Raw genomic sequence first — 19,367 nt, 5'->3', positions numbered from 1 at the left:
TAGATTACTTCAGGTGAGGACACCTTCCCTTAGGGGAAGGCAGGGGATCTTATCAGGCAGATGACCTCACTAGTGTGGAGCAGGAAATTGCAAACTGATTGATTTAAAATTCTACTCTTGGGAGAGGCCGAATCTGCAGTTAGGTTTGGTACTAAACCTAGGCTTGGTATCATGGATATTTAGCACAAGAGGCATCATTTTGGGCCTGTGGTTTTTCTTTTTAACAATGTAAATAAGTAGTTGTTCTTGGGAGGTAATGTCCCAAAGGACTTTCACTTTCTACAAAATACATTTCTGTATCTTTGTAATATTTTAGAGTATGATTACTTTTTTTAAGAGAAAAAAAATTTAATTTGTAGCTATTGATTGTCTTCCGATGAGAGTTCAAATGCTTTTATATTTGGTGTAAAGTCCAGAACTGTGGAGGAGGGGTCTGTTATATATTTTAGTGTATGTGTGTGTATACACACACACACACACACACACACACACACACACACACACACACTAACAGAAACCAGGCCTTTGAACAGAGAACAGACTTATTCACAGAACATATTAACGCTGGTTCCCTGTTCCCCAATTCCCCAGGAGCTACACAGTGAGGGCCAGATGTTCACCTGTATGTGTAGCAGGGCCTGTGGTTTTTGTACCACAAGAGAGGAAACCTCAAATTATGAGACTTGTAGTTTATATATAGTAGCTGTCACACTGTCATCCTCCCCTACAGAGCATTGCTATGGAATGTAAGCAAATCTCTGGGGAGGAGAAAGAGAAAGTCTCTTTCTTTACCAATGTAGAATATAAGCAAATGGCTCCAGGGGAGTTTAGTCTTTAAATCTCTTCACAGTGTTCTATCTTTAGGACTTATATTCAGGCATCCTTTGCTCAGAAAACTCTGAATGTGCAGGAACACTGAGAAATCCAGGGAGAAAATCTCCCAGCACAAAGCATGCCAGGCCTTGAGATCTGCCTGTTTTCCCAAATACTATATCTTCTTTCCCTTGCATCCTGTGCTCCAGTGATATAAACACCTAACCTGCTCTCTTGCCTTTTTGTGCCTTTTGCACCTGCTTTTTTCTGTGTCTGTAGCCCTCTTCCTATCTCATCTTTATCTTTTTAATTCTTTTCTCATTTCACAACTCAATTCTACTTTAGAAAGCTTTTTCTCCCAGGGGCTGGGTTTGGTATCTTCCTGGGAGTACCAGGATGCCAGCATTTCTCATTCTCCTTAGTTTCATGTTGCAAAGATGAAATCCCAGGTGAGTATGGCCTGGAGGTTGCAGACTGAGAACTCCTTTCTTACCGTCTGACACTCTATCCCAGGTGAGCAGCCAAGAGTGCTGGGACTGCAATCATCACCCCAGCTCATATGTAAGATGAGAGTTCTATGCCAGGAGAGGTATCCCAAAAAGAACAGGAGCTACTGCCCCCTCACAGAGCCCTGCTTGTAAAGCAGGGGTCTCCCTCCGAAAGAAATGGGTCACTGTCCCCATCTCCAGCTCTGAAGCAGTGACTCAGATTTTCCTCAGAGGGAAAGTCCATTAGAACAGAGAACTCTGAAGCTCTCTCCAGAGTTAACTGACATTATTTGTAAGAGTATGAGACAATTCAAACATAAAGGTCTTCTTGAACACAGTGGGTGCTAAGTAATTAAAAGGAGACTGGTTAGTCCATGACAGTAATAAGCCAAACTGTAGGCAAGCTAGTTTACCGGCTACTGCAAAGGATCCTAAATGTAATTGGATTAAAATGTGGGAGCAATTCATGCTCCCAGAACATTGTCAAAACAATAGAGTAATCAACCAGCAATTAGTGAACCCTGATAGCTGCATGTGACACCCACAGGGGCAGACAGCTTAAAAGAGAGATCTGTGAAAGAGGCAGCCAAAGAGAACCTTAGTAAAACCACTGTCATCCCAGGGTGACTGTGCACAGCCAGGGCTGTGCCTTGTGAGAGCTACTTAATAGGCTGTACACTCTGGGGGAAATAAACTTCTCTAAAATAATCCAACTGGGTCACTAAACAAACAAACGAACAAGAAAGCAACAAGCCCCAGGGATCGGGGGGGAGAATCAGTATTCAGAATTGCTACAATAAATTATCTAAAATGTCTAATTTTTAACAAAAAATTATGAGTCATGAAAAGATACAGGAAAGGTTGATCCATAAGCAGGAAAAATGCAGGCAGCAGCAATTATATATCAGATGGTCCAGATGGCAGGCTTAACAGAAAAAGACTTAAATCAGCCATTAAAAATCTTGTTTAAAGAACCAAAGGAAACCATGCTTAAAGATGTAAAAGACTGTATGATGACATTGGGCCATTAAAAATCTTGTTTAAAGAACCAAAGGAAACCATGCTTAAAGATGTAAAAGACTGTATGATGACATTGGCTTATCAAATTCAGAATATAAACAGATAGAAATTAATGAAGAGTCAGATTGGAATTCCAGAATTAGAAAGTAAAATAACTAAAACAAAAAGGTCGCTAGATTTCATTGAGCATCTACCGTGTACTAAGTGCTTTTAGGTGCTGGTGATATAGTAGTGAAGAGACATATGCCCATTCTCCTATGTTTATATTTCACATAGTATAGGAGGTCTTAGCTTGGGAAATGAAATAAGAGGAGAACAAGAAATAAAAGGAACAAGGATTATGAAGGAAAAAGCAAACATTATCCATAGCTGCTGATATGATCTATATATAAAACCTGTAAGAATCTATAGAAAAAACTTATAATTAATACGAATTTAACAAGGGGACTGGATATAGTAAGTAGATCAATATATAAAATTTGATTTCATTTTTATATATTAGAATCAGCAGTTAGAAAATGTAAGGAAGTAAAAGATACCAAATACAACAGCCATAAAAAAACAAGGTATATAGGAATAAATCCAACAAAAGAAATGTAAAAAGTACTTGGGGAAAAATTATAAAACTTTATTGAAGATGACTTAAATGTATAAATAGGAAGACTTAATATAATCAAGATGTTATTCCTTCCCAAATTGACTTAGAGATTTAATGCAATCAAAAGCCAAGAGGCACTGTTAGAGAAATTTGACAAGTAGTTGAATTTAAAATTTCTATGAAAAAGGAGAAATCCAAAAATAGTCAAGATACTCCTGAAGAAAAATAAGATGAGAGAACTTTCCTTCCTAGATATTTTTTAAAACTTTTGTCATTAGAGTATGGTATTAGTGTAGTAAAATATAAATTGACCCTTGGAAGTAGATAGATATCTGTAACCCAGATACAAATTTGCACCTTTTCCACAGATTGGAGTTGTTGCTGGGAGCAGGTTTCCCAGTTAGAGATTACATTTCCCTGGTTACTTTGCCACTAAATGGGGCCATGTGACTGAGTTCTGGTGAATTGAATGTGTACTGAAATGTTACACCAGTTCTTCCCAATTTATTGTAGACCAGTACTTTTGTAAACTAAAAAATAAATTACTAGAAAATTTAAATTTAAAAATTCACACCAAATACAAGCCCATTTTTTAATTATTAGATTCAACAGACATAAAATTACTTCGTTAAATTGTTATTCAAAGTTTACAAACACTTATTCTTAGTTGCCATACTACTGGGTGCTGGAGTTTGCTGACCAGCAGAGGTCAGTAGACCACCCTTTGAGTGTATTCCATTTCAGACATGGCCCATAAAGTTCTCTCATTCAATCTTTCACATTCTCTTTCCTCCCCTGTCTACAGGTTAGCTGTCTATGATCAAGATGGCCTTGAAAGCCAATGGGTGAAGATGGCAAATCTGCATCTGCCTGGGTCTCCAGGTGACTTCTTGCAGTAGAACCCTTCCCATCCCATCTTGCCATTAATTGAACTTAATGTGAAAGAAAAATAAATTCATTTGCATTAAGCCACTGAGCATTCAAGGTTTATTAGTTGTACTATTGGTATTAGCTTAACTAATAATGTAATATAGGAAAATATAGGTAATATATTGTAATATAGGGAATATAGGGAAAATGTAATGTAATATGGGGAAAATACTTGTGGCCTTAAGATACAAAAGTCCTTATCAGAAAAGATTTTAAAATTGACGATACTAAAATAAGAATATCTGTACATCAAAAATCACGATAAATATAGTGAATAAAAATAAGTCACAAACTGGGAAAAGATATTTGTAATACATAAAACAAACAGTTTAGTATTCAGAATATATAAGGTGATCTTACCAATCAATATGAAAAAGTCGAACCAACCCATTTGAACTATGGACAACATATATAAACAGGCATTTCACAATAGAGGGAATATGAATAAAAATTAGAATTTGAGAAAATGCACAACTATATTAATAATCAGAGAAATGTATATTAAGACCACAATTGGATACTAGAGTTCTGAAATGATATGGCTGAACTGGGAACTTTTATTCACTGATAGTGAAGCTTAAATCAGTTCAACTACTCTAGAAAAACCATTCGACATTATCTTTTAAAGTTTTACATTTGCACCGATTATCATCCAAAATTCCCCTTGTAGATATATTCTAGACTGCTGTAATATATACAAAGAATTACCAAATTTAGAAAACATAAATAAAGGTTGCCCAGTTAAATTGTAAGATAAACAATGAATAACTTTTAAATTTGATCTGAAATGCAAATTTAATTGGGCCTCATATACTTTATCTGAGAATCTTACAAATAAGAGGAGGCATGTGTAAAAGTGTTCATAGCATTGTTTATAATAGCAAAATCTGGAATCTACCAAAATTTGCATTGTGGAAATAATGGATAAACTGTATATTCATATAATGGAATACTAGGCAGTACTGAAAATGAACTACAGCTATGAGTGAGAACATAAATGAATCTTAGAAACATTAAATTTAAAAAGCAGTTCAAAGAATATATATTGTAAATTGCAATACCATTTTCATAAAACTCAAAACCAACTACAAGTAAATAATATATTGTTTGGAGATCCATACACCTGTGATAAAGTATATACAAGAGAATCAGAAACAAAATTAGGTAGTTGTTATTAAGGTAGTGGTAGAGGCAGGGGAATAAATTAGAGGAGGAATTCACAGATTAACGTGACAGTGTTGGTGATGTTCTGGTTCCAACACAGGTAGAACGTACACAGATGTTCGTTTTACTGCTATGCTTATCTCAAACATGTTACATAAGTTATTCTGTATATATAAAATATTACATAAAATTAAAAAAAAAATAGATCAGTGATCAGGAAAGCTAAGTGAGTCGAATCTCCATCTACAGACAGAAAGCCCAATGCTTTTCTATTAGGATAACTCTCCTAAAGAATAAAAATAGTATGCCCTGCAATCAGAGAAATGCTGAAAAGTCCAAAACACTACTCCGGATCTAGCTTCAGGGATAAACTAAGAGATGGAGTGTACACAGAAAGCCAATTCAGCCAAAAAAATCAGTAAGTATATATAAAGCAAATACTTTCTGTGCTAGTTTGTAGCGTAGGGGTGGTGGGTGGTGGTGCGATATTGACAAAAGAGCTCCTCAAGAGTGGTTACAGAAGAGTGCTAGGGCTACGAGAGACACGCATTAAGCTCCATATTAAGGGACTGTAAGGGAATGAGTCCAGTCCGTTTTTTAGCAAACCTTCTTTAGGTCTTCTTTCTATGAGGGGTAGGTTCCTCACTTCTGTTCTTCCCTAGCTCTAAAAGTTGACTTCCGTCACTCTAAGGTCATTTCAAAGGGCAGTGATGGGAAGGATAAAGCCAGTTTAGCCTAATGTAGACCTAAAACCCTTCTTGGACTCACAGGACACTTGAGATATAAACCTCTTCAATGAAATTAAAAGGGCTTATCTTTATCCTCTAGGTAAAGGAGAAAGGAACTTGTAATAACATCATGCGTCCACGCACGCGCACTAAGCATCCTGACCACTAGCGCGAATCCGGTAGGAGGCGGAGCTAAAGGGGCCGGATATCACGTCACGGAGCGCGTGTGCATCACATCGTAGGAGGTGGGGCATCCGGGCCAGGTTTCCTCGGCGACCGCCGGGGACTTGACCGCTTGCGGTGTATGCGGGCTTTGCAGTCATGGGGACCCCTCCAGGCCTGCAGACAGACTGCGAGGCACTGCTCAGCCGCTTCCAGGAGACGGACAGCGTGCGCTTTGAGGACTTCACAGAGCTCTGGAGGAACATGAAGTTCGGGACTATCTTCTGGTGGGTGTTTGTCGTCCGCTACTCTCACCTCTCCACACCGCGTCTCCCCTAACCTCCCACATCGCAGCACCTGGGAAAGGCTGAGAAAAGCCTCAATCTTGGAACGCCATCTCTTCTCTCCTGGGCCTTCTCCAGTGCTCAGGCTCTGCGCTCTTCTGGGGGCGATTTCATTGGCTTTGGTTGCATTTTTTTGCGGCCTTTTCCAAAATATGTATTTTTGCCTGCCTGCTCTTCTGAACTTCCTTCTCCATCTCCACTGATCCATCCTGACCCAGGTCACCATCATTTGCCGTCCTCCAGGCTTGTACTCTTCGAACCCCATATTTCAAAACAAACACCTAAGCAAAGACAAAATCCTGCAAGATCGAATTCATTCTACAACAGAATTGTCTTTCTAAAGTGCAAATTTGATTATGTCACTCCTCTGCTAACCACGCTTTAGTGGTTTCCATTGCCTTTAGGATACAAGTCAAATTCTCTGACATGGCTGGCAAGACCCTCCATGACTGGCCTCTGCCCATCTCTGCAGCTTCATCTATTAATCCCTTCCATGCACTCACTTTCTTGCTCCAGCACCTGTCTGTGGCCCTCTACAGGCGTTTCCTCAGCCTGGAGCTTTCTCCCAACTCCCTTTGCCTGGCCACCTTATTCTGCACTCAGGTTTAAGCTCATATGACAATTCCTCAGTGAAATCTTCTTTTTCCCTTCTAGACTAAGCAGGTGTTTTGCTCTTTTTTTCCTGTAGCACTCTGCTTATTTTATCTCTTGATTTAGTACATTTTACTGTAAGCGTGTAGTTCAAAAGGTTAAGAGCACAGATTATGGAACCCAGCTTCCTGAATGTAAATCAGAGTCTACTAACTGACTTTTCGTAAGTTACCATGCTTGAGCTTCCTTATCTGTAAAATAGGAACAATGATAATATTTCATATTGTAATTCTGAGTATTAAATGAGTTAATATGTGTTAAGTGCACCGTAAGTACTCAGTAAATGTTTATTATTATTATTATTATTGCTTTTTAATTTTCCCTCCAGTAGACAGAGCTCTTCATATATTTAGAAGACAGTTATTCTGAATCTGTTATCCATTAGTATAATACATATAATATTGAAAAGGCTAAATAATTGATTGAATGAATGAGTTCTTGTGATTAAAACTTTGTTTAATGAATAAAATTATAAAAGTTCTCTTTTTTTCTCTCTGTCTATGTAAAATAATTACCGATGTAGTTTGCGCATTGCGGAGGATGGAGGATGAAGAGATATTTGTTGTAGATTAACGAAAGGAGAGAAATTATTTTTTTAATGGCTCTTAAATGTAATGCATTTATATCTTAATGTATTTCATAGAACAACTCTGAAAATTAGGTATAATAGATGTCTTATAGGTGAAGAAATTGAGGTTTAAGGAGGTAAAGTAATTTTTCCTTGAACTCAAAAGGAGAAAAGTGTTGAGGTTACCTCAATTTTAAGCTAATGAAGAAAACCTAAAATGAGAAAAAAAAGTAGAGACCACTTGAGGAGTGGTGGATTTTCTTTAGAAATTGCTTTGGTTGCCTGTACTATACTAAGTATTTTGCATTCTTTTACTGTATTTATTATTTGAAGAGCCCAGGCTTTGAGAGTATAGTAGAATCTGCATTCCTACCCTGCTCCTTCTTTACTTTGGTGAGCTTTGCCCTGCGGAAGTGGAAGGATGGGATGGGTGACATTGTATTGTGGTCTCTAAATTTTTTTTATCTGAGTGTCCTAAAGACAAATGAGTTTTAGTGTGAATCCCTGAGAGTATTGGAGAAAATATCCATTATATATTAAAATGCATGTAACTTTTGTATTTTATTCTGTAACATAACCATGGTTATTTTAATCTATTAAATATTTTAAATTCTTAACCAGGAATAATTTGTAACCCTTTTCTTTCTGATGCTTTATGAAGAAGTGTCATGTTTACCTAGTGTATGCTTATGCCTCATAAACACAGAAGAAACACAGCAGAACATTAGGTCTTTGTGTTTGAATCAGGAAGCAATCAGATGTGTAATGCTCATCTGTTTCTAGTAGCAGCTAGAATGTACCACTTCTAATTTTTGTTCATTACTCATTTACTTAAAGTCATAATATATTTTCTCTTTGTTTTCTAGTGGTAGAATGAGAAATTTAGAAAAGAACACATTTACAAAAGAAGCTTTAGCTTTGGCTTGGCGATATTTTTTACCTCCATACACCTTCCAGATCAGAGTTGGTGCTTTGTATCTGCTATACGGATTATATAACACTCAACTATGTCAACCAAAACAAAAGGTAATATTTGGTGTGTTGTTATCCCCTAACAAAAATATGAAAGAGGTGCAAAATTTTACAACAAGCTGATTTAAATAGAAATGCCAGTGTTTCAAAATTATAATACATTTGTGAAAGAAGATTTGCATTTACTAACAACTGTTTTGCTCCTCTTCTTTGCAGATTAGAGTTGCCTTGAAGGATTGGGACGAAGTTTTAAAATTTCAACAAGATTTGATAAATGCACAACATTTTGATGCAGCTTACATTTTTAGGAAGCTACGACTAGACAGAGCATTCCACTTTACAGCAATGCCCAAATTGGTATGTTACTCAGATTGTTTTTTTCATAATGAGAAATGATGCTTCATTGTCCATGAAATACCTCAGTCTACATAGAGTGGAAAGACTATTATATAGTTTCCAATACTTATAGAAAGGCTTCTTAAAATAGGAGAATATGCTTTCCGATTACTTCTTGTTGCAAACAAAAATCCAGTCTCTGTTTTTTAAATTTCATGTGTTTCTGGATGCCATCTGTTAAGCATATATTTAGAAGAGGGAATTAAATTCAGCATCTGCATTTGCTCATTTCTTTACTCAGACATCAAGAAGGGTACTACTGAAAGAGGACCGAGGAATTTTAATGTCAGTCAGTGAAAAGTTGAAGCTTCCACTAATAAAATATGATATTTCTTTGATCTTATGACTGTTGAGACACTAGATTAAAAGAGCACAGGGTTCTAATTCTGGTTCTGCCATCAGCTGGCAAATTATGGAGCTTCTCGAATCTTATCTGGATTTATAAGCATGTGTCATGGCATCTTAAGGGTTGTTTCAAAAGTCTAATAGTCTTTGAAAAATAGATCATTTAATAAATATAGACTTAGAGCTGTTTTTGTTTCACCCATGTTTACTGATAGACAGTTTTTACTGCTGTCTTACTTATTTCTGTACTTAAAAACATCCACTTTAAAAGACATTCATTATTATATAGCTGTCATATAGAATGAAGAAAAAAATTCAGCGAGCTGAAGTTACGGAAGAATTTAAGGACCCAAATGATCGTGTAATGAAACTTATCACTTCTGATGTATTAGAGGTAAATTTGCTTTTACTCTCTTGAAATTAAAAAAAAATTGTTTTATTGTTAACTGTATATTGTGATTATCCTTCATCTACTGGATACGGCAAATTATTATAATGATTTTAACCAATCATAGAATGTTTTTTTCCTTATTTCTTAAGTCTGCCTATAATGTCCTGTCTTTCTTCTTACCCCATAGACTTGCCTATTAGGAGGTTTCTGGGGGAGGAAGGCATAATTAATAAATGATGCCTCAACTAGTGTCATAAATCCTCCTTTATTTCTTTTAGTCCTGAATCTTAACACTGAAGTAATGATGAAGCTCATGGGGACAGGAACATAGGTTTTGAGATTTGTGAAAGTCAGCACATCTCTGCAGAGAATTGGATGAGAGTCCTTATATAGGAATTTCCAGCTGAGCATAACTATGTAAACAGCCTTGATGTAACAATATGAAATAAAAAAGTGATCTTAGTTATCATTAGTGATTTTTAATGATCTGTCATGCCACAAATAATTTTTGTTATATTCTAGAATGCAGTCCTATGTTAACTAGTCTTTGCCCGTTATTTAATGTTTGTTGAGTAGAAGTCAATGAATCCATTTCCCTGGAAAGCAGTGTCTTCATTAATAAGGTTATACTATTTTGTTTGCATGATTATATTATTTTTAATATATTGTAGCATATTATTCCTTATTAACTCGGTCACTTTAGAATGTCATTTTATTTTGTGTTGCTTTTGCCTTTAAGTTTCTCCTATGAAATTGAAATAAAAGACATCTTTTCACCTTTAGGAAATGCTGAATGTTCATGATCATTATCAGAACATGAAACATGTAATTTCAGCTGATAAATCCAATCCAGACAAAGCCCTCAGCTTGATAAAGGATGATTTTTTTGACAATATTAAGAACATAGTTTTAGAGCATCAGCAGTGGCACAGAGACAGGAAGGTATGTGACTGTTCATTTGATACTTCACCTTTGCATTTGCATTATATAGTAACGGCTAGATGTGGTTGATAATGTTGAGAGTCAGCCTAGCTGAGGAGCTGCATTCCTGTATAGCGACATTCCTATATATTTACTTTTCTTTACCACTTATTAGCTATGTGATGTTATTTAACCTTACAAACAGATGTTATGTATAATTATATATGTAATTATGAAATTATAATTAATAACAATGATATAATATATAATTAAATAATGTTATATATACATATATAGAGGAATAAGCCATCTTAGTATACCACAGATTGGCAGTCTTTGGGCCAAATTCTGCACACAGATGTGCTTTGTTTAGTACAACATTGATCCTAACATTGTTTTAAAAATTTGAGTTAATTACTAACATTTAAATACTTGTAGACTTGTACAATTCCAGACATCCCAACTTCTCTTAAAAATCAGAGTTTTAGTAGCACCGTTTCCACTTTGCTGCAGGGCAGCAGGTTCTAGACCTGATTGGTGGCCTCTCTCATTGCAATAGGGGGTCTGCCTCTCTGTTTACCACATGCTCTACCGGCCTTGGTTTATCCACTTACAGATCTCATCACAAATCTTCAGTTCAGTTTTCTGATCCAAATACCGAGGCTAGAGCTATCTGTATTCCACATTAACCTTTTCAGCTGGAGAACTATTTTACTCTGGAAACCTAAAGGCCAGCCTTTCTAAATTTACCTTTGAAACCACTGTTTCATCTTATTTTAGTAAATACTTACTAAAAAGTAAAAATAAGCAATTTCTGATTACTTACTACTATATGTGAGATAATGTATTAGTATTTTCTCAAATGCTAGATAGATATTATTATCTTACATGTTGTTTTTCAGAAAGATATATTGCCACTTTTTGGCTTTCCATTATATAAAGGGAGCTGGCTCAAACTTAATTTTAGAAAAAATATATAAGAAAGTGATGAAGAGATGACAGTCTTGGGAAGAAGGAAATACTTTGCTTCCTTTACTCACATTTATTTTAATGAGATAACACATTTTAGAATGTTTAGAATACTTTAATTGCCACAAATGACCTAGAGATTTAATGTAAAAATCTATTATAATACTCTCTTTTAATAAATAAACTGTCTTTAATGAGCATTACCAAGACGTCTGAAAACCTGAAGTAAAGAAGAATAAACCAATTTTCTTAACTATCACAAAAAGTGCATGTTATCCTTCATTAGTTAGGAAGATTTGGGCATTTTATTGATTAATTTTAGAACTTTTCTGAAACTTGAACATAATCTTGTCAGGTGGTGAACTCTGCTGCAATAACAGGAAACAATCTTTTAGTTTTTCAGTAATAAAAAGGAAATGATTCTCATTGTTCTGAAATTGATTTGCAATTAATTTTAGTTAATTTGAACTGTTAATGTGTATGTATAAATTTTTTTGCTCTTTTAGAATCCCTCAAAATCAAAAGCTAAAGATGGAGAAGAAAAGAGAGAAGGAAATTCACAAGAATCAGAGGTCAGAAAAATTCACTATAGAATTGCTTACAAGGCAGTAGTTTGATTAGCTTCTTTTTATTTTATGTGTGGCTGTGATTCCATATACTAAACATAATTCTTGGTCAGTGTTATAATAAGTATCTTAGAAAATTATGAAACATGGATTCTTTGAAGAGCTAGTCAGTTCTTTACTGGAAATTTTGTGAAAGACCACATCAGATATAGACTGTGAGTGAGGATGTTAACAATTTTCAGTAGGGGTAGGGAAGGATGATGGTGGACAGTGTCCTGAGTCTTTATAGGGGCAGAACAAGGCTCTTGTAAAATTTCTCTTCTCACTTCCTGTCACACTTTCAACCAGTCTGCTTCCTGCCTCCAGAGTTTTCATCTGTCTCAGTGGATGAGACAAAGAGCCATCTTTGGGCATAGGCAGATGAGCAGGGAATGGCCTGATCACCAAGGCTTTTGTTCTTATCCTTTTAAATCCTTAATGAAAACAGTTAATAGCTGCGAGGATGGTATCATGGCACCTGCTATGAGAATGTGGTGTATGTTTGTGTCTTTACTCAATATATGTCCAATAAATGTTAGTTCCTTTTACCCTACCTTCTATCTCAAATCCTATTTCTATGGGTTTTCGTAATTTCATTTAATGTTTATGTGTTTTAACTTTTTCCCCTTCCTGTTTTTTTTTTTTTTTTTTTTACTTCCAGAGATGCGAAAGGGCAGAATCATTAGCGAAAATAAAATCAAAGGCCTTTTCAGTTATTGCTCAGGTAAGTTATTTCTTTAGTAAGATAATTTAGCAGTTGACTGGATGCTTTTTAAATTACATTTTTATTTTCCATCAAAGTGATACATGTACATAGTTTTAAAAGTCTGACAATGCTACATAGCTTATATAATCTTCTGCTCTACCACTTCCCACCCTTAGATTTCTAATCTCAAGAGACAACGGTCTTCAACATTTTCTCTTTTAGTTATGTCTTCTGGTATTTACCTGGCATTTTGATGCCAGTTTTTTATGCCATTGTTCTTTATTGTCTTCTAGCTTTTGTATTCCTGGTCGTGAAAGGTTTTAGGATTTTCTCTTTATCCCTGGAGTCTTGAAATTTCATGATAATGTAATCTGGTGTTGGTCTTTTTCCCATCATTGTTCTTGACTCTCATGGTGGGCATTTTTTGGTCTGATAGCCTTCAGTTCCGAGAAATTTTTGGTATTGTTTCTTTGATAGTATTCTTTACTGCATTTTTGCTCTTTTGCTTTTCTTGAACTTTTATTTTCTTATTTTTCTTTTCTGTTTTCAATCTCTATTTTTAGGGAGATTTCTTAAATTTTATCTTCTGAACCATTAAGTTATTTCTGCTGACATGTTTTTATTACTAAGATTTTTGTCTTCTCTCAATCTTTTTAGTTAAAAAAAATGTATTCTTCATCTTACCCCCACCCTACCCGGGATGCATTATCTTATCTCTTTGAGGATGTTAATGATAGTTTTTTGAAGTTTCCTCCTCTCCCCTCCCCATCCCCGAATTCTTATTTTTATTTATTTTGATTTCTGTCTTTTATTTTGGTGGCTTTTTTAAAATGTTTGAAGAGCCTCAGATCATATTTAAGAGTAGCTTTTTAACCTCTATATTTCTTTTTCTTGGATCTAGTCATTTTTACCAGATAGTAATCTTCCATTCCCTGTCTGGGGGAAGACGGTGGTAAATAAGCTGCCAATGTCTGGGGAGCCTACCTAGAGAATCAGCTGAGAGGCTTGCTATTCCTTCTGCAGGTTTCACTTAAACTATTTTCAGTAAGAGGCTCTATGCCCTTCCTTAGCTATACCAGTTTCCTCAAGCCTAAAGTTTCTCTAGTTTAGCCTCTCCAGGGAGCAAACCTCCTTTTTTTTATATGGGGGGGTGGGATCAGTTCTTTACTTTTAAGCCTGGGAAATGAGATACTATTTACTTTGTAGATTTTCAACCTGTCTACCCATTTTTTTTAGCTCATTTCTGATGACTCCATTTCCTGATCTCCTTGGATCAGCTTGTGTTATAGTAACTTCCTCAATATAGTCAATAAGATTTCAGGTTTCTTCTTTCTGTTGTCAGGTATCGCTCACTTTCCCACTTTCAAATTTTATTATCTTTTTTTATAGCAGCTTTGTTTCTTATTATCTGTGTTCTGTGATGTTTTGTGAGATCATTTTTGTTCCTTTACTCTTATTTTAGTGGGTTTCAGGAGGGAGCACTGATAAATTTATGTGATTAATCCCATATTTTATCCTGGATTTTCTTCATGAATCCAAGAATGTCTTTATTCTGTGAGAAATTACTATCATTTTCTGGTTGTAGAGATATAAGAGAATAAATAAAAAAATTAAAAGAGACTATAGGTTAGTTAAGTGTTATATAGTTGCTGTATCACAGTTAATTATGTACAAAATATTGTTGAATGTCAGCCCCAAGAACAATAAATTAATTATTCCAAATTCTTTTAAACCAGAACTGTTTCTATATTACATAGTGGTAATTGATGTTTAATGTATGTCTTAAGACATTATGAAATAATTTTTTAAAAATCATTAAACAATTAAATTATAACTCCCATAAATTGTTATATGTGTGTGTAATTGCATAGTTGTGGTTTTTCTCCTTTATTGAGGTACAATTAACATACGGTACATGGTAGCTTTTAAACAATTGTTAATACCTACGTGCACTGCATATGTGACGTTAACTGAAAACTCCTGTGTTAGTTAGGACTCTGCTTAAGCAAATAAGGGAATTCATTGACTGATGTAACTAAAAAGTCCTTGGATTCTCCCTCCATTTCTGCCTTTTATGTTTCTTTCACTTTCTTCAAATGCTATTCATGACAGCTCTAGCCTTGCGTGTTCCCAGCTATAGGTTCAGTGGAAATGGAGAATTTTCCTTCCTAATAGTTAAACAGGATTCTAAAATTGAGTTATATTAGCTACAATACAGATCATCTGCCCACTCCTGAACAAATCACGGTGGCCATTGGGATGTGAAACTCATTTTGACTAGATCAGTGTCACATGGCCAGACCTGGAGCCAGGCATAAAGTAGTTTCACTCGAAACATGTGGTAGTAACTAAGGAAAATAAAATATTAGAAGGAAGAAAAGGTTATTACTCAGTAAAAAACAGTACTTGTCCTTTACACCTCCATTTCCCAATCGTGCAACCACAACAACCACATTTTAACCCAGTTTGAGCAGATGATGATGACAACTGCAGGAAACTTTTCCTTTGTAGAGGTAAGAGTATATACATGCAACAGATATTAAGCAAGCTAGTATAATGGTAAAGTACTTTATGACAGTAATTCTGCAAATCTTTCCTCATCTTTGATTGTTTCGTCTTTGTCAGTTGCATTCATTTTGTGATTCATTGTGGTTAATTGGATTTCTAACTTTTAAGGCATCCAAGTCAAGAAGGCATCGTCAAGTCAAACTTGACTCTTCTGATTCTGATTCTGCATCTGGTCAAGGACAAATCAAAGCAACTAGGAAGAAAAGAAACAAAGAAGTATTGAAATCGGCAGGAAGGAAGATGTCTTCCAGAAAAAGAGGTAACTTTTTAGAGTCTTTTTGAGACTCAACAAATGTGAATAGGTCTTATTTACAATGTCCCCTTGCTTTTTTTTCATTATTAAAAGGGATTAGATACTTGTTTGAGAACCTTGTGAGATTAAAAGTAAATTATCGTAGATATTTAGAATTTTACTGCTGAAAGGAACTCTAGGAATCATCAAATTTATTGTTTCATAGATGATGAAATTTAGGCCCATGTAGATTAAATAACTTCTCCCAAAGTGATATAGCTAGATACTTATAGAATCAATCTAGAATTTTCCAGGGCATATTTTATTAGTAATTTTCATGTGTGAAACAAACACGTGTAGAATAAGGTAAGTATGATAATAGCATGCTATAAACCATATTTCCCTCAAGCTGCACTAATTAAACTGTACCTTCTTTTGAAATAGTGTATCTATAAAATTAACTTTGGTATTTGGTTCTTAAAAAATGACTATATATTTCAATAGTTTAAATTTTTAAATTTACACAAATAATATATATTCACCATACATAAAGTTGAAATCTGATTAGCAGACCCAAGGGGAGAAAAAAGGTATTAGAAACATTAGTAAATATTTAATGCCTAATATAAAACACACTCCTAGCTACTGCAGCAGTATATGAAGATATATTACCGTCTTTTAATTTTTTTTCCCCCTATATTGAGGCAGTGGAAGGAGATTGAAGTTAAATGCCTTTAATATGGTCCACATATGATTAAGTTCTGTTGCTTGAAGTACACGGAGAATTCAGAGGAGGAGATACCACATTTGTTAAGGATAATCAAGAAATTCTTCTAAAGGAGAATTTTTAGTTCTTTTTACAAAGGTAGCAGATATTGTGAAGAAAACTGTTAGGCGAATTTCACTTATGGGTATTACTGAAAAAATCCCAAATTATATAAATTTCTAAAACCAATACAAGAAGGAATAAAAAAATATGAGTACTTCTGTGTTTACTGAAGAAATTAAATTCCCAGATGGCTTCACTGGGAATTCTAGAAAATGTTTAAGAAAGGAATAGTATCAATCCTGTTCTTTCAGAAAACCCCAGAAGGAACATTTCTCAGCTTATTGACCTTATAGGAAAGGAAAACTAAAGACTGGTATCCCTCATAAACATAAATCTGAAAATCCTTACAAAATATTAGTAACTTGATTCCAACAATATATTAAAGGGGCAATGTATTAGGACAAACTATGGTTTATCCCAGGAATATAAAGCAGGAATATAAAATTATTTATTATTCACCATATTAGCAGAATAAGGAAGAAAACCTATATAATTTCAATATATGTAGACAAAATATTTGACAAAATTTAGCATTTATTCATGATAAAAAATGAAAAACTGCAGCTAACATCATACTTAATGGTGAAATAATACTTTCTCCCTAAAATTGGGAACAAGGGAAGGATGTCTGCTCTCATTGCTTCTATTATACATCATATTAAAAGTCTTAGCCAGTGATAAGACAAAAAAAGGGAATAATAGATGTTTAGATTGAAAAAGAAGAAATAATACTGTGAGTTTGCAAATGAAATTAATTTTTACACAGAAGCTACATTATAGCTACCAGAACTGAGTTTTGCATGGTCATAAGGTTCAGGGTTAGTATTTCTGAACTATATTAACAATGAATAATTAGAAATATTTTAGAGAAAGTACAGTAAAACCAAAAGCAAAAATACTTTATAGGTAACAAAATAATGTACAGGATCTGTATGCTGAAAACTACAAAACGACAAAAGGAATAAAAAAAATAAATGGAGATATGGTCTTCATGGATTAGAAAATCCAATATTGTTAAGATGTCAACTACTCCCAAATTGTTCTGTACATTAAATGCAATACCAATAAAAAAATCTCTAGAAGGTTATTATGTATCAATTAACAAGCTGATTCTTAAATATATTTGAAAATTCAAAAAAACTAGAGGCCAAAACAGTTTTGAAAAATTACTATAAATCTTTAGAAATCATGACAATGTGCTATCTGCCAAATGATAGACGCAGAAATCAATGGAAAAGAGTAGAGAATCTAGAAATAGAGCCATATATGTATGCTTAACTTTGTATTCTACAAAGGTGCAAAGGCAATTCAATGAGGAAAAAGAATAGTCTTCAATAAATGGTACCGATACATTTTTATATCCATATGCAAAAAAACAGATCCTCGACTCATACCTTTCATCATATACAAAAATTAATTCAAAATGGATCATAGACCTAAATATAAAACCTAAAATTATAAAACTTATAGAAGAAAACATAGAAAATGTGATCTTGGTTTGGGCAAAGTTTTTTTATATATGACAGAAAACACAAACCATAAAAGAAAAAAATATTGGTAAATTGGACTTTCTCAGAATTAAAATTTTTTGGAAGACACTGTTAAGAAAATGAAAAAACAAGCCACAGACTGGAGTAAAAACATGGAAGATACAAACCTAATATCTTTATCCAGAGTATATAAAGAACTTCAAAACTTAGTAAATAAACAACTCTATTTAAAAATGGGTTGGGAAGCTAAGCAGGGTTGGGCTGGTTAGTACTTGGATGGGAGACCACCTAGGAATACTAGGTGCTATAGGCATAAAAAATAAAAATAAAAATGGGTTGGTAAAAGATTTGACCAGACACTTCAGAGAAAATATGTGGATGGCAAACACATGAAAGAAGCTCAGCATCTTTAGTTATTAGGGAAATGCAAATTAAAATCACAATGACGTTCTACTCTTCCCTGTCAGAATGTTAACAAAAACCAAAAAACACAAAAAAATTGGATATAACAAAAGCTGGTGAGGATGTAGAACAGTTGGAACCTTCATACATTTCTGGTGGGAATCCAGAATGGTGCAGTCACTTTGGAAAACTGGCAATTCCTAATAGTTAATTATACACTCACTGTATTTACTAGCAGCCTTTCTCTTTGGTATTTACTCAAGAGATATGAAAATGTATATTCACACAGAAATTTATACATAAAAGTTTATAGTAGTTTTATTTTATTCATAATTGTGAAAAGTTGCAAACAGCTTAAAGATCTTCAACTGGCCATTGGATAAACAAACTAGTATAATCATACAGTAGAATACTACTCAGCAATAAAGGACTACTGAAGCATTGTAATGACATGGATGAATTTCATATGCATAGCAGTAAATGAAAGAAGCCAGACACAAAAGGCTGCATACTGTATGATTCCACTTAGAAGACATTCTGGAAAGGCAAATCTATAGAGACAGAAAACTGATCATTAGTTCCTGGGAACTGGGGGTGGAAGAAGGTGTTGACTGCAAAAGAGCACAAGGGAAATTTTTGGTATGATGAAAATTTTCTGTATTTTGATTGCTGTGGTGATTGCATAACTATGCACTTGTTCAAACTGCTAAGTCTGCACATTAAAAATGGTGAATTTTGTTATATATTATTAATAGTTCAGTTACCAAAACCAAACCAAAGGTTATGAGAAGATTCATTAGTTTGATTATACTTAAAAAAATAACTTCTGATAGATTAAAATGTTTTTTTCCTAAGGTATCAAAGATAGTTAGGTTTAGAAATGTGCACAAACTTTTTTTTATTAATAGTTAACCTTACTTTGTACAAGAGCAGCAGAGAGGTAAGCCAAGACGCTTTCTTAAACACTTGAAAAACAGGTTGTTTTTGTTTTTATGTGGTTGAGGAACAGAGGAGGAGCAAGTATAAGACAGGAAAGAAATGAAATGAAAGTTCTGTTTCATCTTAAATGTTTTAA

At 34.4% G+C, this 19,367-nt stretch overlaps 1 protein-coding gene across 1 annotated transcript in view; it reads left to right on the top strand.

Annotated features, from left to right (window-relative positions):
* Positions 1-5,974: 5,974 nt before the first annotated feature.
* Positions 5,975-19,367, top strand: part of SNAPC1 (small nuclear RNA activating complex polypeptide 1) — a 25,146-nt gene continuing 11,753 nt past the window's right edge. Inside the window, exons 1-8 of the mRNA XM_011384670.2 lie at positions 5,975-6,190; positions 8,333-8,492; positions 8,655-8,795; positions 9,469-9,573; positions 10,354-10,512; positions 11,967-12,032; positions 12,727-12,789; positions 15,448-15,598. Of these exons, the coding sequence (XP_011382972.1) occupies positions 6,063-6,190; positions 8,333-8,492; positions 8,655-8,795; positions 9,469-9,573; positions 10,354-10,512; positions 11,967-12,032; positions 12,727-12,789; positions 15,448-15,598 (973 nt within the window). The 5' untranslated portion in view covers positions 5,975-6,062. The remainder of the gene's footprint in view (positions 6,191-8,332; positions 8,493-8,654; positions 8,796-9,468; positions 9,574-10,353; positions 10,513-11,966; positions 12,033-12,726; positions 12,790-15,447; positions 15,599-19,367) is intronic.

Source organism: Pteropus vampyrus, unplaced genomic scaffold (assembly GCF_000151845.1).
Source record: "Pteropus vampyrus isolate Shadow unplaced genomic scaffold, Pvam_2.0 Scaffold15, whole genome shotgun sequence".
Classification (NCBI taxonomy): Eukaryota; Metazoa; Chordata; class Mammalia; order Chiroptera; family Pteropodidae; genus Pteropus; species Pteropus vampyrus.
This window is presented reverse-complemented; position numbering and strand designations above follow the sequence as displayed.